Source organism: Ailuropoda melanoleuca, chromosome 1, assembly GCF_002007445.2.
Source record: "Ailuropoda melanoleuca isolate Jingjing chromosome 1, ASM200744v2, whole genome shotgun sequence".
In the NCBI taxonomy this organism is placed as follows: Eukaryota; Metazoa; Chordata; class Mammalia; order Carnivora; family Ursidae; genus Ailuropoda; species Ailuropoda melanoleuca.
Window position 1 is genome coordinate 95826138 of NC_048218.1, and position 25216 is coordinate 95851353.

The following is a 25216-nucleotide window of genomic DNA, read 5'->3' on the forward strand; positions in this document are numbered from 1 at the left end:
TACACATTCACACACAGACACAGACACACAATGCAGGGATTCAGATACACAGAAATATGCACGTGTGTGTGTTTATGTGCCTGTATCTGCAAAGGAAAATTATTTACATGATACCATTTGTCTTTAAAGATTCATCTTAGAAGTTGTAGGAAACCATAAACTTCAGTATAAGTTTTTTTTCTATTGTGGTATTTATGGCATTTTATTTAGATAGTTTTCTTTTTTAATTTTTTCATTATGTTCAGTTAGCCAGCATACATTGATCATTAGTTTGTGATGTAGTGTCCAACGATTCATTAGTTGTGTGTAACACCCAGTGCTCATCACGGCACGTGCCCTCCTTAGTACCCATCACCCGGTTACCCCATCCTCCCACCCCCTCCCTTCTGTAACCCTCAGTTTGTTTCCCAGAGTCCAGAGTCTCTCAAGGTTTGTCTCCCTCTCCGATTTCTTCCCTTTTTATAAAACTAATCAATCAACCTAGGATATAGCCTTATGGGTTAAAATAGAGCCAGTATGATTGCTTTATTGAGAAAGCATTCATGGATTAATACTAAGTTGCTTGAGTAGAATTCAGTGGCTGTTTAGTTGGTTATATAAGGAAGAATAAATGTACAATTAATTTATTTAATTTTAGAAAGCTATCTCTGGGTAGGTTTTAAAGATTGAACAGATTTTAGAACACTTAATTAAATGGCACTTGGTCAAATTTATAAATACATTATAGTCACAGAAAATTCCTCTAGAAAGAATCAAGCATTACTTCGAAATGTATTGAATGTCCGTATGTATCCGAAGGTGTTTCCTGTATACCAAATGACCTTGAGAGAAACAGTATTGTATTTATCCTTTGTTATTTATTAGCATCACTGCTTTACCTGTGTCTTCGTATTTTTCTAAAACAGATTATATTATAAATTCGTATTCATCAACATATACTTAAATATGAGGAGAAAATTTGTTTACTATATGAAAATTGCTTTGTCTGTTCTTTATGTATATATGTCAAAATAATATAGGCCACATGAAATTTCCACTGCTGCTACCACTACTAATCATGGTACTAAATAAATGGCTCCTTTTTATTTTCTTTTTTGCTCCATTTTGTTCGATCAGTTCCTAATTTTTTCTAAGAATACTAAACCTACACATCTCCCTTTTTAAATGTCGATCTTCTAGGCGCAAGTTTATGCTATCTTATCAATTATTTTATTTAAATGTTAAACTATCATGGTAAAAAATAGTTTTCATGTAAGGCACATGTTAAAACTATCCCTCTGTCTCTTACAGCCATATTAAAAACTTATTTGAAGAAGAATTTCATATTTTTGGCTCCAAATATTGATTTTACTAAAATTGGAGAAAAGGTCATCTTTGAAATATAATTTCCCATGTGGTGGTAGTTTTTAAATGTGAATATTTACTATAGTTAAAGGAAAATGAGATAACTTGAATTATCAGTTGTGATGTTTCTTATTTTTCTATTCATATTTCTTTCCTAAATACTATGAGTCAGGCACAGTGCCAGGTTGTAAACAAAGTAACCAAATGATGGCTTGCATGGAGCTTACCCTTGTCTTAGTCCACTCTGGCTGCTCTAACAAAATACCACAAATGTGGTAGTTTATAAACAACATAAATTTATTGCTTACAATTCTGGAGATGAGAGGTCCAAGATTTACTCACTATATCATGGTCACCTTCTGGTGAGGACCCTCTTCCTAATTGATAGCCAGCTCCTTCTCACTGTGTCTTTACATGGTGGAAGGGACAAAGGATCCTCTCAAGCGTCTTTGATAAAGGCACCCGTCCCACTCATGAGGGCCTGCCCTTATGGCTAAAGCATTTCCCAAAGGCTCCGGCTCCCGATATCATCACCTTATTTTGGGAGCACACAATCATTCAGACCATAGCACTCTGTAATAAGGGAAGAGGAAAATTTACAGTTAAAATCAATTTTGAATATTATTCAGCCATAAAAAATAATGAAATCTTGCCATTGGCAACAACATGGATGGAGGTAGAAATTATCATGCTAAGTGAAATAAGTCAGACAGAGAAAGACAAATACCATATGATTTCATTCATATGTGGAATTTAAGAAACAAATTTATGAACAAAGGGGAGAAAAGAGAAAGAGAGGGAAGCAAACCAAGAAACAGACTCTTAACTCTAGAGAGCACAGGAGAGGTGAGGTGGGTGGGGGGATGGGTGAATAGGTGATGGGGATGAAGGAGAGCACTTGCTGTCTGAGCGCCAGGTGATGTATGCAAGTGTTAAATCACTGTATTTTACACCGAAATTAATATTACCCTGTATGTAACTAATTGGAATTTAAATGAAAACTTAAAATAATTTTTTGAAATATGAGGAAATTAAGACTGGCTATTTTAATGGAGTCAGCAAGGAAGGCCTGTCTGAAGAGATGGTAGGACGAGCATGGAATAAGGAGCTACGGTCTGGGAAGGGACAGGTGCTGTGTATCCTATGAATTAATTTATTGCAATGTGTATATTTTTAAATGTTATTTCTGTACTGAAATTTGGAAATTGAATCACAATTTTGATGTTTCTGGGGAATACTACATTAGAGAGCTTGTGAATCCATTTGGAAGGCAGAGATTCCCTCAGTTAAATGAAGGTTAACCACTAAATTCCAACTGCCTACTTCCAGTCTGTATTTGGATCTCAAATTTCACATGTGAAGAATTGATTCTCGATATTTTTCTTCAAACATGCTCTTATGGCAGTTTCTAGCTCGGTAACAGCAACTCCATTCATGCTTCCAATTTCTCAGGCCAGAATCCTTAGTGCCATCCCTGCCTTCTCTCTATTTCTACCCCATCGGCTAATGCTAGGGCACTGTCTACCTTCAAGACACATTCGAGACCTGACCACTTGTCTCATTTCTACTACTACCTCCCTGGTTCAAACGATCTAAATTATCATCGCTCCCCTGAATCATTCCTGTAGTTTCCTAGCTGGTCTCCCTGCTTCTGGCCTTGCATTCTCGGTAGACTAGTCCCAGAATTCCAGCCAGATGGTCTTTTGAAAAATATTAAGTGACATCTTGTGCTTTCTTTGTGCAAACCCTCCAATTACTTTTTTTTCTCACTGAGAGTAGATGTAAAAAGCTTATAAGGACCTACAGGTCACTAAATAATGTGGCCTCCTGTCACCTCTCCAGCCTAGCCTCAGACTACTCCCTCCCTGGCTGGCTCCACTCTAACCACGCTGTTACTCACTTTTCATGGAAAATTCCTGATGCTCATCTGTCTTATAGCCTTTGCTGTGTATTCCTTCTGTTGAAATGTTCTTCCTCCAAAACACTGTATAGCTCCCTCCTCTCCTCCTCCTCCAAGTTTCCACTTAAAAGTTCCTTTCCTATCAAATATTGCAGAGTTTCCCTACCCAGAGGTAGCCAAGATCAAGATTAAGGGTTCAGACCTTCAGACTTCCAAATTGGCTCAAGATTTCTGACACCATTTGCAAGATCAAGGTCACCAGGGCCACCCTCACTTCAGCCTAGCTGGCTACAAATTCGAGATCCCTAAGAACTCCCTCAGATTTAATCATGTCCTCGAATGACTCATAGAACTCAGGAGGGTGCTATAAATACAATCATAATTTTTATATAATAAAAGGATATATAGCAGAGCCCATCTGGGCACCTGGGTAGCTCAGTCGGTTAAGCATCTGCCTTCTGCTCAGCTCATGATCCCAGGGTCCTGGGATCAAGTCCCACATCGGGCTCCTTCCTCAGCTGGGAGCCTGCTTGTCCCTCTGCCCCTCCCCACACTCGTGCTCTCTCTTTCACTCTCTCTTGCAAAAATAAATAAATAAAATCTTAAAAAAAAAAAAAGAACCTGTCAAAAGAAGATACATAAACAGGATTCCAAAGGTAAATCTTCTGTTAACCTCAGAGGTGCATTACCTTCAAGGCATTAATTGTGGCAGTGTGCACATGGAGTATTGCTAGCCCAAGGAAGCTCTCCTGAGCTTGAGGCCCAGAGTGTTATTGTAGTTTCGTTATATAGGCATAATCGATTAATTTTATTAGCCATTGTGGTTGAACTCAATCTTCAGTCCCCTCCCTTTCCTGGATGTCAGGTTGATATCTCCTGATTCATAGCCCCATCCTTATTTTTTTTTTTTTAAAGATTTTATTTATTTATTCGACAGAGATAGAGACAGCCAGCGAGAGAGGGAACACAAGCAAGGGGAGTGGGAGAGGAAGAAGCAGGCTCATAGCGGAGGAGACTGATATGGGGCTTGATCCCAGAACGCCGGGATCACGCCCTGAGCCGAAGGCAGACGCTTAACCGCTGTGCCACCCAGGCGCCCCCATAGTCCCATCCTTCTAATCACATAGTTGATCTTTCTGGCATGACCGTTCCTTCCACAAGATCATCAGTGTGAGTAGGCCCCCCTGAGTTATACCTTTAGTAAAAGCCATCAGGTGCCCACAATGAGTCGCCTTGTTAGCATAAATAATTAGATACGGTGCAAAATTCCAAAGATTTAGAGGTTAGCTAGCAGGAACTATGGACAAAGGCCAATGAAATTCATAATTATACACTCCTTCACCGCTGTCCCCTCTCTAGCAGCTCTTACTGTCTACTTATACATTTTCCTTATTTTTCTTGTTTATCATCTGTCCTCCTCAAAGAAAGAAAAGGCAAGAATTTCTATTTTTGTCTTTGTTGATTTTCTGTGACTTAAATAAGCCTGACATAGTATGCTCTAAATTAATGCTTGTTGAATGAATAGATTAATTTTGTTTTGCTAAATTCAAATTATCTTATAGCAGCTCTATTCCTTAAATTTAAATACAATTTTATTCAAGCGTGACCTGACATAGACTATAAATCTATGAATATTTGTATATTTAAGAAATTATCCAATATAATCTGCACTCCTTTAGCCCTCTCAGGACAATATAATATTTCAGCTGGCCTTTCAATTTACAACTACTAGTTATGACACGCTGAAACATATTCACTTAAAAATCATTGTATAGCTTTCTTAGACATCATTGTCTCTGAATTCTTATTAAAAAGAATCTTAATTCCTATGTTAGGATTAATGGGCAACCTGGGGATTTATAATCCCAAGAAAACTTGATGCATGGAGCTGAATGAATACTACTCTTCATAACAGGCATCCTGAGTCAATTAATGTCTTTATTATAAACCTGTTCATAAAATAAGATATCAAATCTGTGCTCAAATATCAATGACAAGCAGGCATTTCCTGAAATACAGACATTAGGAAAATACTCTGCCTTTTTGGTTAAATAAGCTATGTCTTAAAACTTTTCACACCTACATAAGAGGAAAAGTGTAATAGATGATCTTTAGACCACTTTTGTATACCACAATGTAGAACAAAAATCTCATAGTAAAAATAGAGCAGAGCCTTTTCTATTTCATGGAAAATTTTAGGTATTATCCCTTCAAAGTCTTTATTTTGTGGCAAGAACAGGAAATACTTTTGAAAAATAACAGAGCCAAGTGTTTAAATATACCTTAAAATTTTGAGAATTTTAAAATTATTCAGTGTTTCAGAATTGTGTATCTGGAAAATGTGTTGTATTTCACAGTCTTTAATTGATACAGATAGAAAGAGAATTATATCTCTTGTTAAGTTTAAAAGTCTTTGAAGATTTCTTCAAATTTATACAGTAAAATGCTCCATCACTTCAATAGCTATTTCAATCACTGTTTGAAAACTATATCTGCATCCATAGGCAAAGGAATTTTATCATCTCTGAATTGCATTTTGGAATGTCATGAGATATTTCATAAAACAAAGTTTGTCAAATGAACATGGGTCGTGCCAGTAGCGCTTTGCTCTTGAACTCAAGTACTAGTCAGCTTTGTTCAAGTCACCATTTGCAGAAGCCAGAAATGAATGAGCAGTTAAACTGGTGCCATAAGTTAATTAGAGTGGAATTAGGAGGAAAGTGGGCAATTTAGGAACATAAGAATTGCTGTTCCGAATCAGACCAATGGTTCTCTTGGTTTAATATCCAGCCTCCAGCAGCTGTACTTGTGAGTTTCTAAAGCTTTAAAAGAAAGGAAGAAGACTACATAATTCACCTGGACAAGTGTGCCATCTGTGATCTGGACAAATTTTCTTCATGACCTCTCTCAAATAATACCCGAAAGCGGGAGGTTTCAATCCTGTAATGATATTGGTTTAGCTTGAATAGCTCTGGTTATTAATAATTCTTTTTTAATCATCCAATTCTTACATAAAACCAACTAGTCCATCAAGAAACTATTTATCTTCAAAGCTCCTGAATTCATGGTTGAATATGTCTGCTTCTATGATAAAATATGTATTTGTGGTGTTTATATGATACAAGTTCTTGATGGCAAAGTCTGCTCTGGATAACCATGCTCAATGAATGCCTGCTTCTTTCTCCAGAATCTACTGGGTTCACAGGCTTGTGGCCAAAAGAAATCTCATATCTGCTGTCACTACTCCCAACTTTCTATCTGTTACCAATCTACAGAGCTATTTGAAAGATGAAGAAATTTGTGCACTGAACTTTTAGAAAAGTTCAGCTGGGGTTTTTCTTACATGATTTTGCTTAAGGTAGAATGGATCCAAGAGAGAGGAATGAATTACTTGCCCTTACACCTTAGCCTTCTTTTATGATAGAAGTACCTGCGACTACTTTGTAAGTTTCTCGGTTATTCTGGATAACCTCCAGGTCAATATGCCTAAAATGTTATGATCAAAATAAGCCATTTAGTAAAAAATCCCTCAAGAATAGTAAAGGTCTACAGTTATAGTCTAAACCATTTTCCTAGGCTGTCAGATCTTAATGTGATAACACTAATACCCTAAAGGTATAACTCCAATAGGATCTCCTCTATTCTCTATTCCAAGAAAACTAGTTTTTTCGTTGTGTTTTGACCTAAGATGAACACTCATTATTTAGAACGATGTTAATTCTGTTCCCTTTCTCTAGCTTTCCCAACTTCTCTTTCTGGTTCAGTTCCTTATTTACTCTCCTTACTTCAGCTAGAAGCTCTTTCTTTCAGGTAATTTCTTTTCAAACATATGGTGATTGTTTCCTTTTCTGACAATTTGTGTCCCTTTGTTTATGTTTGGTTTAGGCTACCATATAGTGGTTCTTTTTTTTTTTTCATGAATATTCTTCCTAAAAATGTCCTGGGGGAAACTATGTTTCCCATGTTTATTTGTATTTCCAGATCCTAGAGCGGTATTTAACTCATAATCATAGTGTAGAAATTATTGAAGGGAAATCTATTGAATCCCCGGTGACTAACTCATTGGAGCCACTTGCAAAATGTTTACTCTTTGAGTTTGTGTTTCTGTGATCTAGGTAAGACCATATTATTGAGTGCTACAAAGCTATAAACAACCCCCAATCTATACCTTTCTAAAAAAAAAAAATAGAATCAAGTGTTATTGATGTAAAAATCACAGTGAAAGATGTGGGAAATATCAGCACAAAAAGAGAATATGAGAAAGAGAATCTGAATTGACCCAGCCCATGCCCTTGGGAAATGAAGGGATTCCAAGCTTGATAGCTGGGGAAAAGGCAAAGGAGTGAAATAGAGGGGGAGTACTAAGGAACTGTCCTTAATTCCAGTGGGTTGACTCATGCAAAGACTATCTTGAGAGTAGGCTTGGAAACATGGGTGGGACCATGTTTGTTAAATCTATCTGAACCCATTGCGGAATTATTGAAACATTTCCCATTGGTGAGCAGATCTACAAGAATGTAAGATCAACTTAAAAGTGAGACTGAAGGCAGTTTCCTATAGTAGTGATGTTATTGCATAATAGGATGGGTGACCAGTCACAAACTCAGGCAGTAATGACAAGAACAGATAGAATGACATGGATGCAAGATACTGAGTATATGGTTTTAATGTTCACTGTGAGAAGATTGGGTCTGAGGTAAAGGAAGAAAAGGAAACAAACGGAACACTGCCCCTTCGAGCATGTTTAAGTGTGAAGAAAACATTAGCATTCTTGAAACAGAAAATATTTTTTTCTCCTGTATGTTAAGCAGAAATGCATATAAAAGTTATTCTTTAAATTTTAATTCCTACACTTTTAATTTAGCGCTTCAAGTTGCTGAAAACATTCCACCCAGTTAATTTTTACTTGACATCATCAAAACAAGTCCCTTTTTTCCTGTTTTTTTAAAAGCTGTTGTTGGTTTTTGAGAACAATATTGTTTCTATCTAACAATGATTTCAGGAGAACTATAATGTCTCTCTTTAATTTTTTAGAAATCCAGATGGAACCCGGAATAATAGCACAAGATGGCCTGTCTTCAAAAACACTGACCAAAAATATTTAACCTTGACTACAGAGTCACCGAGAGTATACACCAAACTACGTGCTCAACAATGTCGATTCTGGACACTATTTTTTCCCAAAATCTTGGAAATGACAGGTGTGTGTTTTTTTTAGTATTTGGTCAAATAACTGGTTGTGGCTTACATAAAAGGGAGAGAAGGTAGACTATGCAAGACCCAGGGATGGTGCTAATCTGTGAATTTACAATTACTTGATTCCACCGAGTACATTACTTTCACAACTTTCTTCCTGCAAGTTTAGATATAGTTGAGGGTTTCCTGTATGAGCAGCCCTTTAGTAGTAAAATTAAGAAAACTAGAGTAGAGTTTTTCCCCTAGAAGAGCATAAAACCTAGTAAGGGAACTAAAATAGGCACTACTTTCTATTCAGCTCATCTTTGTGGAATTAATTAATGGATAAAGGATTAAATAAATATATAAATTAAACAATGTATAGAACTAAAAATATAATTAATAAAATATAGAAAGAATATAATTTATACTCAAAGAGAGGTAAAAGCAAATTTATTGATAAATAGAATTCTTGATTTCTAAGGGGGAAAAAACCCTCCAGAATTTAAATATTTAAAAACACAATCCAAATATTTCTAAATACTCTGAGCTTACAGATATTTATCATGAACACACACATATATTACACAATACAATAAACAGACAGTAATTTAGTTAACTAATCTTCAGGAAGGGATTCTTTAAGCTTTCTTAAGGAAATACTAGGAAAATTGGTTCAGATTATCGTGTTATTTCAAAATTCATTAGTAAGAAAATATTTAAATCAACTTGAAGGATCAATTTGAATGATCGCCTCTTCTGTGAAGAAAACGACATACATATCTCATTCACTTGCCAGTTTTAAAATGCCCAGCTGTTTCTAACCCATGTGACTCCTCAGGCCTTGATTTTTCAAGTAAAAGTAATTGACTTTCAACCATCAGACATATTGCTGCCCAGTTTCCTTAGACTTTACCACTCTGTTCATCATAATACTGTGTAACTTGGGGGCTGTGTTAGATATCGCAATACAGTAGATGCTTTAACTTCCTGTTCAGAGAGGTTGGGGGCTAGTTTCAGGCAAACACGGGCATCTCAGAGCTATATTTGATTGTTTATTGTGCTTTTTAATTGTCAGACATTACTCACCAAAATTATAATTATGTACCCCATCTGTTTGGGAGATGTTTCTGATACACCAGTGCTCTGTGTACTACCAAATGTTCTGTGACATAATATATATCCAGAGATGGGTTTCTGCATCCCTTGGCAAAGCTACAGAGCTGCCCTTGTGTCCTCCGGGTGTGCATAACAATGAGGTAACGTGTTTAGTCTGCCAAGAGACCAAAAGAGGTACCATTTAACACAGCACAGACTACCCGTTCTTAATCTTTACTTAAAATATCTTTAAATGAGAAGATCCTAATTGAGGGACAATGCGAAGGGGTGGGGAAGATTTTAAATCACTAACTTATTCCAAGCCAGTTTAATTTGTTCTGGTTCAAGCTTCCGTGATCTGTGGAATTTATTTGTTGATAGAATGAAATTTAAGTATCAGCAATTTTTGAAGATGTACTTCAAAATCTCTATCTCTAATACTCAACTGCCATAAAGCAGTTTGAATAAACAAACTCCTACATTTTTGGCTAGCTGCCACTCCTTCCTCTGCAGTGCTGAACCACTTTCCAGTTTGAGCAACACTGAACTGTATGGAAATAGCAGGCCTTGCTCTGGATTAGTACCGTGCCATGCTCTGGGATTGTTCCAAAGCACCTTAAAAACTATTTTATGCTTTAACATTTTTTCAGATAATTCCCCCAAAAAACGTTATATTAAATATATTTTATAGAATGTAAAGTAGATGCATGATAAGATTGTTGTAACATCAACATCCTCGTTAATAATCCAAAATGTTTTACAATTAAACCAAACCAGTTTGAAGTTATGTGTTTTTAGGTTTTACAAATGAATAATGTAGGGTGACATGTTCTTTCCATATTTTGTGCATTTCAAGGTGCAAAACCTCACACATTTCAGTATTAGATATTTTGAAAATTGGACTTATTCACACGACCTGGGCTGAAGTTCCTATGGAAATACTATGTTTTTAAAAAAGCAGCTCTATGTGTAAAGGAAAATTTGAAAGGAAAACTACTGACTGAGCTTCTTAAAGGTAGAAGGGTTCACCTCGCTCAAGACAGAAACCCAATGAGCTTTATAAGTACCACTCAAGCAGCAGTTTACATTTGAGCAATAAATGTTCTCAAATAAAATGATCCTTAAAACTTGTTTAAACACAGGAATTCTAGCACTTAACGTTCAGACTATACTTCAGCCTATGCCTGTGTTGTTAGGGTGTGCACCTGCACGAAATAAAATGTTCAATGCTCTTTTAAATGTTATCAAATTCAAAATTTTCACTAGAAAATGTAACTGCACAATATTTCACAATTGTTTGAAAAAGAAAGAAAAAGAAATAGAGAAATGACCCATTCAATTTCAATAAGATATCAATATTTCTCACTAAAAGTGGAAGAGTAAATGTACTTAAAGGAAAAACCAGTTTGACCTTCAAATCCTCCAATAAAGAAAAATATTAAATCCAGTGGTTTTTCCTTTGTTTCATTTTTAAAATACAGGCATACATCAAAGATATTGCCAGTTTGGTTCCAGACCACCACAGTAAAGCAAACATGGCAATTTAGCGAGTCAATGAAGTTTTTGCTTTCCCAATGCATATACGATTATATTTACATGATGCTGTAGTCTAGTAAGTGTGCGGCAGTATTATTTATGTCTAAACAGATAATGCACACGTTAATTTAAAAATACTTTATTGCTAAAAATGCTAACCATCATCTCAGCTTTCAGTGAGTCGTAATCTTCTTGCTGGTGGAGGGTCTTGCCTCAAACGTTCGTGGCTGCCGACCGACCAGGGCTGAAGGTTGCTGAAGGCTGAGGTGGCTGTGGCAATTTCTTCAAATAAGACAACACTAAAGGTCGCACATCGAGCGACTCTTCCTTTCACGAATGATTTTGCTGTAGCTTGTGATACTGTTTGGTAGCATCCGACCCACAGTGGAACTTCTTTCACAACTGGGGTCAATCCTTTTAAACCCGACTGCTGCTTTATCAGCAGAGTTTATGGAAGACCCTCAATTCTCTCTTGTCATTTCAACGATCTTCACGGCATCTTCACCGGGAGTAGATTCCAGCTCAAGAAACCCCTTTCTTTGCTCATCCAAAGGATGCGACTCCTCATCCTTTAAAGTTTTATCACGACATCGCAGCAATTCAAACATAATAACAATGAAAATATTGAAATACTGCAAGAATCACCAAAGTGTGACACAGAGACATGAAGTGAGCAAATGCTGTCAAAAAAAGTTGTGTGGATGGACTTACTCGGTGCAGGGTGGCCACCAACTTTCAATTTCTAAAAAATGCAGTATCTGCAAAGCTCGGTACGGCGAAGTGCAGTGGGGTAGGTACGCCTGTAGCCAAGTCTTCACCAAGCTTCTCATGCCACACTCAGGGTCATAACAGGACAACGAAGGCGTTTCTGATCCGCAGCACAGAGAATTACGCACTCCTCGGTAACAAGAACTTTGTTCTTTAGTGTAATACATTTTCAAATAAATCAAGGTTTCAAGGTGCTTGTAGTACATAGACCATTTTTGGTTCATTGCCTCACATTATTTCTGGCATAAACACTCCCCTCCTCTGACACATGTATACACTTTGCAAACTACTGGAAAGCAGAGATCGTCTTAGTCATCATTCTAATTTGCAAAGCAATTAATAAACTGCTTTCATTTCGTAGCTTCCATAAACTGCTTTCAATGAGTATGCATTGTTTGGAATTCAAGTATATTGATACAGAGTGAGAGTAAAATCTATGTGGAGTGTCAATTACAAAGTTACCCTTAGGCATTAATAAATATATATAAACATTTTCAACAGAAGAAAGTCTGCTACATAATTATATATGTAAATGAGATGCATTAAATGAGATTTCTGTTATGCATATGAGTTCAAGAAAAGATAATATCTATATATCAGAAACTAAAGTAAATATATGTTATGTAATATAATTAGAAGTGGTATATCAATTCATTTTCACATTTTTATGATATACGCAACTTATATATTATTTGCATTTTTGTATAATGTATAAAATTTTATTAAAAGCTTTCCAGGTAGTGAAAGAAGCTGATAATAAATACTGAAAAATTAAAAATTACTGTGTAGTATACTTGGAGAAAATGGCATCTGTAATCAAAATTATTTTTCAATTAATGTAAACAGATTAAAATTTAGATTAATACAAGCTTTTCCATGTTTTACAGGAAACATTGATGAAGCAGAACGAGAATGGAGAGCAGGATTCTATCGCTGGAACAATTACATGATGGACTGGAAAAATCAATTTAACGATTATACTAGCAAGAAAGAAAGCTGTGCGGGTCTCTAATTAATAGATTTACCCTTTATAGAATGTTCATTTTCCTATAGATCAAGGTAAAAATATCAGTGGCTCTCTTACATACCTAGTAAGAAAGCCATTATACAGCTGAAACAAAAATGCCAGAAGGATAATATCGATTCCTCACATCTTCCACTTAGTATTGTACCTAGCATTTCAAAACCCAAATGGCTAGAACATGTTTAATTAAATTTCACAATTAATTATATGCATATTAAAATGATTTGCAGCTTCAAACTCTCTTTCCTGAGTAACTTTATGATTTTTTTTCTCCTTAAAAATACCTGTATTCTACTTTTAGTTGTTTATTTTCATTACCACTCATAAAAAGGTGTCTTTTTAAAAGGAACTAGGTCTTGGAACACTGGACACTAATTTACAATACTATTTCCTTTAAGTAATTTATGAATTTAATGTCAACATGGGATATTAAAACAAACACAGAAAATAATTGGTTCCCTTAGTTTTTTATATGAAGGCAAGAGGGAATCTTAAAGTAAAAGGCTTGGTCACTTTGAAACAATGACTAAAACAAAATGTTGCTCCCACGAGACAAACCATAAAAGAATATAATTATTTCTGGTTTTATTTTTTAAAGTGTATACACTCCGAGTCCTCAAATTCTATTCCTTGTTCTTTCGACTCTTGCCCTTCCCCACCTCCCCACTCCCTGACTCTCTCCCATAGGTGTGCATCTGCAAATTACTCTTCCTGTAACTCAAAATAAAATGTGCAGATGAACAGAAGTCTAAAGTCAGAAGCCATACACCATCTGGGACAGCGGAACTCTTGTGTGGACCTAAAAATATTAGGATTTTAATAGAGAAATTGTTTAATTCCAGGAAAGAAATTGTTATACTTTCTGCAGATAAATATTACTTTTACAATTTTAAAAATTACAAAGCTGCATTTACTAACTGTCAAGGCAACTAAACACATCCATTGAATAAATTAAATGAATAGTTCTTTAATGGGGAGAAGTCAGAGATTTTAAGTTTCCGAAAAGGGCAGTCCATGTTAATCACGTTAATTAAGGATTGAAAACCAGCGCTCAGGACCAGACAAAGTATTTAGTGTCTAGGTCTGTAGACTGTTGGTTAAAGTGTGTCCCATTGTTCATTGGTCATAAGGATGTTCATAGCTAAGATCCAGGATGGTCTGTCGTGCTCACAAGTTATCAGGCTACCTTATCAGCTTCAGCTGATTAGAGAGAAAATTTATTATACAAACAAAGTCAGTTTTGATGTCACTTCAGTGCTGCTGTAAATGGACATCTTTGCTTTGGAGTTCTTCCCTCATCCTGTGATGAAGAAACACACACGCACACGCACGTGCACGCGCGCGCACACACACACCACACACACACACACACCCCCAACAAATGATAGGCAAATGAGCAGACATTCCATTCTGCACCACTGTCTTTGCTTCAGGTGCCATTCTTCCGGGATCCACTATGTTTTTCTGAATCATTTGAGCCTCCTTTTGTTGTAGAACCCCTGAAACATGAAACAAGATGACGTCTCTTCAACAGCATTAAAGACCCTTTAAAGATACTCTTAACGAGACCAATAATTAGGGAAACATAATTACATTTACAGAATACCTGTAACCTGCCTTAAATGACAGGCTCCAGTCATCTGAAAAGATCCCATGGATCACTTCGTCCCACCTTGGACAACCAGCTGGTTTGTTCTCGAATTTTACTGCGACAACCCTTGACTTACTCTGAAGCTTTTACCCAAATGCAACGAGAAGTGTCAGCTAGCACAGAAACCGCTCCGTGTTTGTTCTGTAAGTAAGTTATTATGAATGCACTGTGTCCGGCACCATTGCGGAAGGTCAGTTAAGGCTTGTCAAGAAAACACCGTATAACAGCGTCTACACAGTTTCTCTTCCTATGGTTGTCATCTGAAGGTAGTTTCAGTGTAGGGTTTTAATTCAGGGACCCCAGCTAGGGGAGAAACTTGTGCCTAAAGCGATGGAAATTAGAATCTCTGAATACTTGGAGATTTGCTTTTCAGCAGGCCCAGGGATGAAAGAACTTTCGGTTGTCTGAGATATTAGCAGTGGAGAAGCATTAAAACCTAAAATGGCATAAAACCCTTCCCAGAAACCAGAGTGTAGGGAGATATTAACATACATACACAAAACCATGGAGGCTATCACTTCACTCTGGTAAATTTTTAAGGTACATCTTTCAAAAGTACGAGGGAAAATTGTGTCTAAGTTTACAACAGAACAAGTGGAATTAGTCCAACAGTATCACAACACTTAGCTTGATCAATTATTTAAGTGAAAACTATTTCTCCCAGCACGGCATTCTCCATAAAACTGCGTTCTAGGGTTTATTGAAAATTGATTATCATTTATGGTTTGGTATCCATGTCATATGTGTAAGGATTAAGGTAACAAGTCACATACCTTTAAAAAATACCATTATAACTGGTTTTATTTTTCAAATAAATTGGCTGTTGAATATTATCAGCATGAAGGCAAGGTCAGGAATTCCTGGCCAATCAGAAATAAATTTCATGGATAAATCTTAACATAATTGCAGCTGCAACATTTTTAAAAGAATATTCAAATAAATGGAGCCTCCCTGACATCGCTAAAGATGGATGACAAACTCAACAGCTAGTAAAATTTCCTGTTGTGTCTGCAGCCTTACTGATTTCAACAAAAGCATTCTCTTTACAAAGAACTTGTTTTAAAATTAGGATGGTAAGAAAAATAAGACATATATATTTTTTAACTTAATGTACTTAATGTCAATGTAAACCCACAGTGCGGTTTATCAATACGATCTTGGTGGCAACTTTTGATCGTTAAAGAATAAAGTAAACACCAGGTTTGAAAATACGCACCCTCAGGCACATGGGCACATCCGCACAGGACTACTCTATTAATGTCCAGCAGGTGGTCGCACTGAAGAAGTCACTGAGTAGGTCAAAGATGGCGGAAAAACAGGGGGTTGGAGTGTAGACAGTCCCTGATTTACAATGGTTTGACTTAAGATTTTTTGACTTTACAATGGTGCTAAAGCAATAGGAATTCAGTAGAAACCATACCTCAAGTTTTAAATTTTGATCTTTTCCCAGGCAAGTGCTATGTGTTATGATGCTCTCTCGTGATGCTGGGCAGTGGCAGTGACCCGCAGCTCCCAGTCAGCCCTACAATCAAGAGGGTAAACAACCTACCCATTTACAGCCATTCTGTCTTTTACTTTCAGTACAGTATACAATAAGTTACATGAGATAGTCAATACTTTATTATAAAATAAACTTTCCGTTCAACAATTATGCCCAACTGTAAGCTAATGTATGTGTTCTGAGAACATTTCAGATATGCTACACCAACTTATGAAGTCAGTAAATTAAGTGCATTAAATGCATTTTTGACCTATGCTATTTTCAACTTACAATGGGTTTACTGGGATGTAACCCCACTCATTGTAAGTCATGGAAGATCAGTAGTAGAAAAAGAGAGTGCATTATGGTCATGTGATGGTCATCTAGTCATGCATGAGACACCAATATGAAATATAATCTATATTTTATTAATAACATACATTTATTATGTATTAATACATATTTATTGTGTATGAATATATAATTATAAAAATATTATTAAATTGTATAACATATAATATAGATTGTATTAGGGCCAATTCTGATAAGGCACAACAGTCACTTTGACATGTCATTGACAAGAGCTGCTGTAACTACAAAATGTTTTACTTATAAATTGATTGAAAAGACACATAATAGACCAATTACTGAGTGAGCAATGTTGTCAATCAAAATGCAGGGAAGGCATTACAGGTTGTAGGAGGCAGAAAAGATAAAACCTTTATCTAGCCAAGCTGCAAGTCTAATACTATATCTAAATGCAAACATCATGTAAAAGTCCAATTTTCCCAAAAAGAAGGAAAGAAAATGAAGGAAAGAAGGAAGGAAGGAAGGAAAGAAGGAAAGAAGGAAGGAGGAAGGAAGGAAGGAAGGAAGGAAAGAAGGAAATTCCTTTCTCATTGGCCCCTAGCTTCCATGAGTTCAGCTTAGCTTGCTCTGTCTCATCCTTAGTCCAAAATTTCACCATTAGAGTTACCAACTGATGAGATAATAAGCCAATAGAAGTGATTGATTTTAGAGGTGAATTATGACACAAATAGTCATATAAACACAACACAAAATTCATTTATCTCACCAAAGAAGTCTGGTTTCTTCTCTAGGCATAGCCCATTTTCATAGCCTAGTTTAACCCTTTACAACTATCCTGAGAGGTGGAAAAATCTGAATCTCCAAGGCAATTAACTGCCGATGTCTTGATAAGTATGAGATTCATCTGTGTGTGGATTCCCAGCTAGGAACCGGGTGTACAATGCCGCCACGCTGTACCTGCAGCTTGTTGACTGAGTGGATGAAAATGAGAGATTAAGATACGGTACGGTTGAGTTCCACTACAAAGGAGCAAAATTGTGGTGAGAATCTTTAGGGAGCCAAGAGGAAGCATGAGAAAAGAAAAATAGAAGACAAGAAGGAGAAGCAGGAGAAGAAGAAAGCTTCCACTTGGAATCGAATTTATCCAAATGATCTGCCGGGGGGCACCTGAGAGTTTCAAGGCAGAAGAGATGATGAGTAAGGAAATTGTGGATAGATAGATAGGCAGATACAATTTGTTAGATAATTTTACATTGATGTATAGGGTATTTAATTCAGTGATTGTCAACTTTCCTCCTCAGGTACACATTAGAATCCCTGGCAATAACTGCACACACTAGACCAAGTGAACTAGAATCTCTGAGACTAGAGTCTAGATAGCAGTGTTTTTTTAAGTTTCTCAGGTGATTATGATTTTATCAGGTTGAGATACACTGATGCGTTTTTCTATGATAGCACTGTTTTTTTTTGACAGATTTAAGGACAATGCTTTCTCTAGAGAAAAAAAAAATCATAGGTCCTAGGTCAGTGATGCCCAAATTCCGTTACATATTAGATTCACCTCAGAAGTTATTTAAAAAAAAAAATCCCAATATCCATGTCCCACCCAATACCAATTAAATCACAATGTGAGGGTGGAACTAGGCACTAGTATTTCTTTCTTTTTCTTTCTTTCTTTCTTTCTTTCTTTCTTTCTTTCTTTCTTTTTCTTACAGGTTCTTCCTTTCTTTCTTTCTTTTCTTTCTTTTTTTCTTTTTTTAAGATTTATTCATTTATTTTAGAGAGAGAGAACACAAGTGGGAGGGGTAGAGGGAAAGGGAGAGAGAAACCCAAGGAGTCTCTGAGCTAAGTGTGGAGCCCCATGTGGGGCTCAGTCTCATGACCCTGAGATCAAAACCTGAGTTGAAACCGAGTCAGACTTCCAACTGACTGTGCCACCCAGGTGCCCCAATAATGATTCCTGACTGGTCCCAATATACAGCAATGGCTGGGAGCCAATGGCCCACTCCAGATGGTTAATTTAAAGAACAGGGAGGATATTCAAATTCTTTTAGTACTCAGAAGCAGGTAACTATAAAACTTGCAATTTTATGTGACAAAGAAATGTGCCTGTTACTGATATCTAAGAAACTTAACAGTTTTTCTCTGAACAAGGAACTATAACAGAGATTACTAAATATGTGGAATAAATTTGGGGTGCATATTTTCTTCCTCTACAGTAGACATCATTTTTACCAAAAAATATAAGATGTGGGAAGAGACATATTTGAAAAATAAGATGAGGAAATGAAATATATATAGTATTTTATGGTCATATATATATAATAGCAGTTATTATGGAAGATAATCATTTGCACTGAGGTAATGACCCAAATTGGCTCACTTGACAATAACTAGTAAGAGTAATTTAGATTCAAGATAAGGAATCAAAATTTTGATTTTCATTTTATAGTGCACTTTCATGTAAAAAGTATTTTGATGGTCTCGTGAACTCTCAAAAATGCAAGTAAGTTTTCATTCTTGCCAGACTTGTAAAGAGATATTGTTAGGATTAATTATTTAATGATTATAAACTAGGTAGGTGAGTAGTTAAGAGTTGTTTTTCATCTCAGTAGAATCAGCAGAAGCTTTTTGCTGGAGGCAATTACTGTATTACCTTGTTTTTCTGAAGTGAGACCTCCCATTCTAATTCTTTTGATTTCCTTTAACAGTTTAGGGAGAAAAAGGAAAAAAAAATTATTAAAGACATCTCTGGAGAATAAACTATAAAAATGGATTTAATAATGTTAAGCATTCTAAAATCCTTAGAAATAAATATGCCAAGAAAATGATCTCTATTATCTATCTATCCACCTATCTATTTATCATGTGTTTGCCACTCCCAGTTTTAGCGAATGTGGGCAGTGGTGACCAGAAGAATGTGACTACTGTATCTCATCTAACTTGAAATATAAATTCAAAGTCATTGTTTAGAGCAAGATGGCCTTAATGTTCCCCTGGCTTGACTAAACTTTAGACAGATTTCTTCCTGACTGCAGGCCTCTGACCTCCTGTTTCTTAGAGCATTTACATGAAAAATCTTGCAGTTGTAAATTCCTTCTCTGCCCTTTTGAAACATATGCAAATCGCACTGCCTCTTGCCAATTTTGCTTCTCAGGAAATGCCTTTTTGAAGGACCAGGAAATTAGTATTTTAAAATTCAACAGTAAAAGACATAGTGCCTCCCTCTCCCAGTCTCTCCAACTTCAGTTGAGAGCCAAGTACAAAACACAGATGCCCTAACCACAGATAAAAATATTTGCAAACTCAAGAATAATTCAGTGTGCTGAATGCCTCCCATCAGTCCACCTGCCCCGAATGTCCCCCAGTACTTTCCTGCCAGCTCACCTCAGCACATAAAAACCCTTTCTTCTTTTGTTCCACCAGAGTAGAGTTCAGTCTCTCCATTATTGCAATAGTCTGGAATAAGGTCTGGCTTGCCTGTTATATTTTGTCCAGTGCAATTTTTACTTTAACAGTTTAAATCAAAATCCAACAGTTTTTTTTTTTTTAATGCCTGGGGCACACTCACATTTCTACCAATTTTCTATGACCACATCAGGAAAATACAAATATTTTCTTATAGCAGATACCTTCAGGAAGAGTGATTCCCCTGACAACCTAATGAAGAGGGCGGCAAACTTGATTTCATGAGGTGTTGAATACCTACTTTTTGGTGATTTTTTTTCCTCTAGACCTTAGGCAGATTAATAATTTGCATTGCTGTGTTAATGTCAAGTTTTTAGCATTTTTCATTTTTAGCATTTCTTAATGTTCTGATATTTTTCTTTCCCCGGATGCAAAGGGGAGGAGCCTGGGAGCCCTGGGGTAGTCAGAATCCACGAGAGGCTGGAGTGTGCGTGGTGTCACATTTAAGTTTTCACAGTCATACTGTTTTCCTGTTAGAATGGCCATGAATGAACAAATGGATTCCCCCATTTTGCATATAGGATTTCTTTTCTTTTCCTGTTTTTTCTTCTCTCCTTTCCTCTTTCCTTTTCCTTCGTTAACGCAAAAGAATAACTACAGATCCTTGTGCTGTGGTATAGTAGTCACTAGTGATATAAAGAATCACATTTACATCTGTAATGTAAATTTCCATTATACTCTTGGGCTTTTGCGAACAGATAACAAATAGTATTTTCATATGGAAAGATTTAGCATGAAGCTAATATAACTTAAACTTCAGGAACTTTCACTTGCAAGGACTCCTTTAAAGGCACAACGTGTAATTTTATATTTGTAATCTCATCTTATTTTTTTAAAACAGCTGCCTGAAAGATATGAGCTTTGAGAGGAACAAAATTTGGTTTAGCTTTTGTTTTTCACCGTCAACAGAAATGAGCCTTTAGTCTATAGTCTCAGGCACAAAACAACATTTTTAGTCCAAAAGGACTCCTCTACTCCCACGGTCCTTAAAGATATTTCCCTGGTTTTCTTTAGCTGAATTGTGTTATCTTTGTTTTACAACATTGTAATATGCTAATTTTGAAGTGACTATCTTTGTGCGAGGTAATAAGTGAATGAAAACTCAAATGCTAACATCTGCTGTGGCATTTCGATTTTAAACCAAACGTGTGTATAATATTCTCTTTGGTAAGTGAATTAACATTTTCACATAACCATGAAAGATCAAATTTTAATAATCTCCCTTGGAGTTGTCCCTTTGAAGTCATGTGCAAAATCTTAAGTTAGAATTCTAATAGAACACCATTCCTTCTTTAAGATTTTTGAGGCTTTCAAAGGCAGAGAATGGCTACCATGTCCTCTGTCTGTTTAACTGGCGTTACGGTCAGTTAGAGAGGCAAAAATCTATTTAGGTTAAGTAGATTGAAGGCTACCAAGGAATGCATCAAATTCCAGGGCACCAAAGCTTGTTGATCATTGCTTGGCACTGCCATATGGAATTCCACTGTACTATATACATTTTTCATTACCCAAAAAACATTCTTTTTCTACGATGTCTTTTAATCACCTTTTAACCCTTTTACACTGACTATCTCTTGAAAGAACAAAATTTTAACTATTACATGCTAATGTCCTAATGCAAAGTATTTGATTTATCACATTACCATCATCAGTGTCAATTTAAGTGAGTCTGGCTTGGCGTTAAGTAAAGAAATGCTATGGAGGAATATTTTGGGACATTTTCCCATTTAAGGTACTCCCGCTAAACAAATTTTAAAGGTAGCTTTAGGGGAGAACTCCTTGCCATATAAAAAGGCAGATATCTTCATCTTCAAAACAGTTTAATGATTGCATATCCATATCTCAATTATCCTTTCTTTTTCTCTCTTACTCACCTATAAAAAATGTCAATAGTATAAGTCCTAATTTTAAAAATACACGTTCATTGGAAAAAAACCTTAGAAAATATGAAAGAGTAGGAAAAAAAAGCTGTAATCATACTGACCAAAGATCATCTTTCTTTTTTTTTTTCTTGGTGTACTTTCATATGCATATATTCATGAATTTTTGTGTCTTACATATATAAAAAACATATATAAGATTACATGATACACAGATTTTTTAAAATGTGTCTCAGGATATACCAGGATAAATTTTTATTCACTATTTATTCATTTAACGTGTTTATTAAAAAATATTAACAGTTATTATTATTACTTGTCTTGTATACTTTCAGGCCCGGGGGATAAAGCAATGATCAAAACAGAGAAAGCCACTGCTCTCATGAAGCTCACATTCAGGTGGTGTGAGATAGATACACAACGAAACAATAAATAAATATACAACTTCATAATGTCAGAGCCAGGAATAAAATATGGCAGGGTAAGGAAATAGAGACTTAAGGTGAGGCCAGACAACAGGGGATGTGTGAGGCAATCCTAAACGAGGTGAGGCATTCAGCCATTAAACTATTGCGGGGTGAGGGGGAAAGAAGAACAATTCAGAGGGAACAATGACAAGGTCCTGGGAAGACCTTCTCCTAAGTTCTGTGTTTAGGCAGCAGCCAGGAGGCCTAAGTTGCTGGAGGAAATGAGAGGGTGATAGGAAACAAGGCAGAAAGTGAGAGGGGCAGATTGGAAGCCATTGCAGAGCCCTGAGCAGATAAATAACATAGTCATGATCATACTTTAGTTTAGAAGGTCCCTCTGGTTCCTTGGAGGCAAGACTATGTGAAGGGAAGAGTGAGGGCAGAACAGACTGTTTAATTATTCGAGGCACAAGAGGAGAATGGCTCCAGCTGGGTAAGAGCTGTAGAGGGGTGAGAGATGTCACAGTTCTTAGAGCTCTAGGCAATAGCTAACAGGATTTGCCTAAAGACAGGGAGGAATAAGCAATGAATACAAGATTTTCTTCTTAAATAATTGGTTATATGGATTTGTCCTATTCTGAGACAAGGAGAGCTGTAGGCTCCGTAGGTCTGAACAGAGAAACAGGAGTTTATTTCAGGGTGTGCTAACTTTCAGATGCCTGTCAGGTATCTAAAACAGAGAGGAAACATTGTTAAGTGAGAGGAGACTTGTGGGGAGATGCCTAGACTAGAAACGTAAGTCAGGTAGTCTCCAGCACCCAGATGGTATGCAAAGTCACAGGGCTGAAGGAGGCTGCCTAGAGACTGAGTGCAAATCTGGCCTGAGCAGAGCCGCACTCCAGCATGGAGACGATCATTTGATGCTCATGTCTCTGTTAAGCTACAGTACTTATTGCCAGACTTTCATAAAAAATAAATAAATAAATACTTCCCTCTTTTTAACTTTCTAACCTTGAATCATCTCCCATCCATCTGTAATTCAACAAATTTTTTCTTCAGGAAACTAAACCGAGATTTTTTTATAGCTGAGAAAATCTTTTGGTTGCCTTTGCAAATAAATGAATATTTGGTTGAATTTGTAATATCACCACTTAAATATGTTTTTCTAACTCCATAGCATTCTCTACAGAATAACGTTCTAAGGACAACTGGAAGTTTGTTTCCATGCATGTAATCTGTATCTTGTGTTTGGATGCTTGCAAGATTTATATACGCATGCATACATGCATTCATGCATATAAATCACAGGCTGAGTAATGACCCACCCAAAAAAAGACATCCCCTTCCTAATCCCTAGAACTTACAAACGTTGCCTTATGTTGCGTGAATATATTTTGCAAAAATGATGAAGTTGAAGATATTGAGCGGGAGAGATGGTGGGGAGTAAATAAATAAATAACTGCAATCTTGGGAATAAAGACGAGGAGGAGAAGGCAGTGTGGCCACAGAGGCAGAGACTGGAGTGATTCAGCCACAAGCCAAAAAATGCCAACACCACCACAAGCTAGAAGAGACAAAGAATGAGTTCTTCCCTGGAGCCTATGGAGGGAAAGTGGCCTCACTGTCACTTGGTTTCGACGCAGTCAAACTGATCTCAAGTTTCGTATTTCTTGAACTGCAAGAGAATACATTTCCATCGTTTAAGCCATCAAATCAGCATTAACAGACCACAGCAGCCATAGGAACCAAATACATATACATAAAATTTCACCACGGTGTATCTAAATACTGTTTACCTAACATAATTTCCCCTAGGTTTTCAAAGGTATTGTCAATCTGCTAGTTGAAATCTATCTTGACCTGGTGAAAGTTTTCAGACACACGTCCTTGGGATTTGTACTCTGCACTCTGTCCTCACCTCCGCAGCACGTTATGCGTGAGTCTGAGCATCTGGTCGGCCCCATGCAGACTCACTTTCATTTTTCTTGATTCCTCTCCTCCGAAATACTCTTAATTTTGGACATTTTCTCTCCAGGGTTTGTTCCTTCTCCCAGGTTTGTCTTCTATAGCCAATCCGTTATTTTTATTACCACCATTATTTTCATTCAATTTTATAACTTTTGTTTTGCATCCCATATAGTTTTTCTTCACCTTTTTCTTTCTTCGTGATACATTGTTGTAATTTCATAAATGCAAAAAATCCCTATAGTCTTTTAAAAACAGATTCTTTTATATTCATAAATATTCTAAAATTTCTTATTTCTTTACTAACAGAATTTCAAAAGCCTGCTATTTTTGGATATAGACATTTTTAGATGAATTATTTTTCCATTAGTCTATACCAACACAGTATTATGCGATATAAATGTTGAGATAAATTTTGGCAGAAATAGGTAGGTATTCCTAGTTTAACCCTTCAGACACAGACAAAGGAAGAGGACTCAAATTATATTCACTCTAATACCTGACAGTGGTAGGGCCTAAGGAGAGATTCTGGTGGACGGCCCTGCCGCAGAAGGGATATTTATACAGATTCCAGAGAGTTTCTTCTCCAAGATAGATGTGATAGAAAATTGCCTTAGTAATGTCCCATTCCAATTTATTTTTCGTTTTACTTGTTTGTTTTATTTCCGTTATTTTGGCCTTCCATGGCTTGGGATGCCAGGATTTTCCTTCAGAGTTCTGTATATTCTTTGCCTGGCTCAGTTTTCAGGATTTGAAATAAGACTAGTTTAAATGATAGAGTCCAAACGCTGCTGACCTAGAGAGGTCAAGATTTTAAAAATCTTGAAAATGCAAAGGTACAGGTTGGATTTCTGTGTGACACCAGTGCAGAATTTCCTATGCTGGAAAAAGAAGAGAAAGGACACATCCTCAAAAACTATAAGGAGATCAGTGTGTCAAAACCTTTCATCAGAATCTCAAGGACTCATATAGCCCGAGAAAAGTAAGTAACCTGGATATAGTGATATCAGCTGGTGATCACAACATTGATATTAATTGTTCTACTACAAAATGAGTATCAACACCATCAGATAAGAGTATAAAATCATTTTTACTGAATCACAACACTGCAATTTTCGGTTTGAGTAGCACTCCTACTAATGATTTTCTTTCTTTGCGATAGGCTCCACTGGGGTGTCTTTTTCAATTAGGAGTCAAGAGGCTTGGTGCTG

At 36.5% G+C, this 25216-nt stretch overlaps 1 protein-coding gene across 1 annotated transcript in view; it reads left to right on the plus strand.

Annotated features, from left to right (window-relative positions):
- BCHE (butyrylcholinesterase) overlaps positions 1–13087 on the plus strand; it is a 53754-nt gene extending 40667 nt beyond the window's left edge. The window contains exons 3-4 of the mRNA XM_002918561.4: positions 8279–8445; positions 12709–13087. Of these exons, the coding sequence (XP_002918607.3) occupies positions 8279–8445; positions 12709–12833 (292 nt within the window). The 3' untranslated portion in view covers positions 12834–13087. The remainder of the gene's footprint in view (positions 1–8278; positions 8446–12708) is intronic.
- Positions 13088–25216: the final 12129 nt, after the last annotated feature.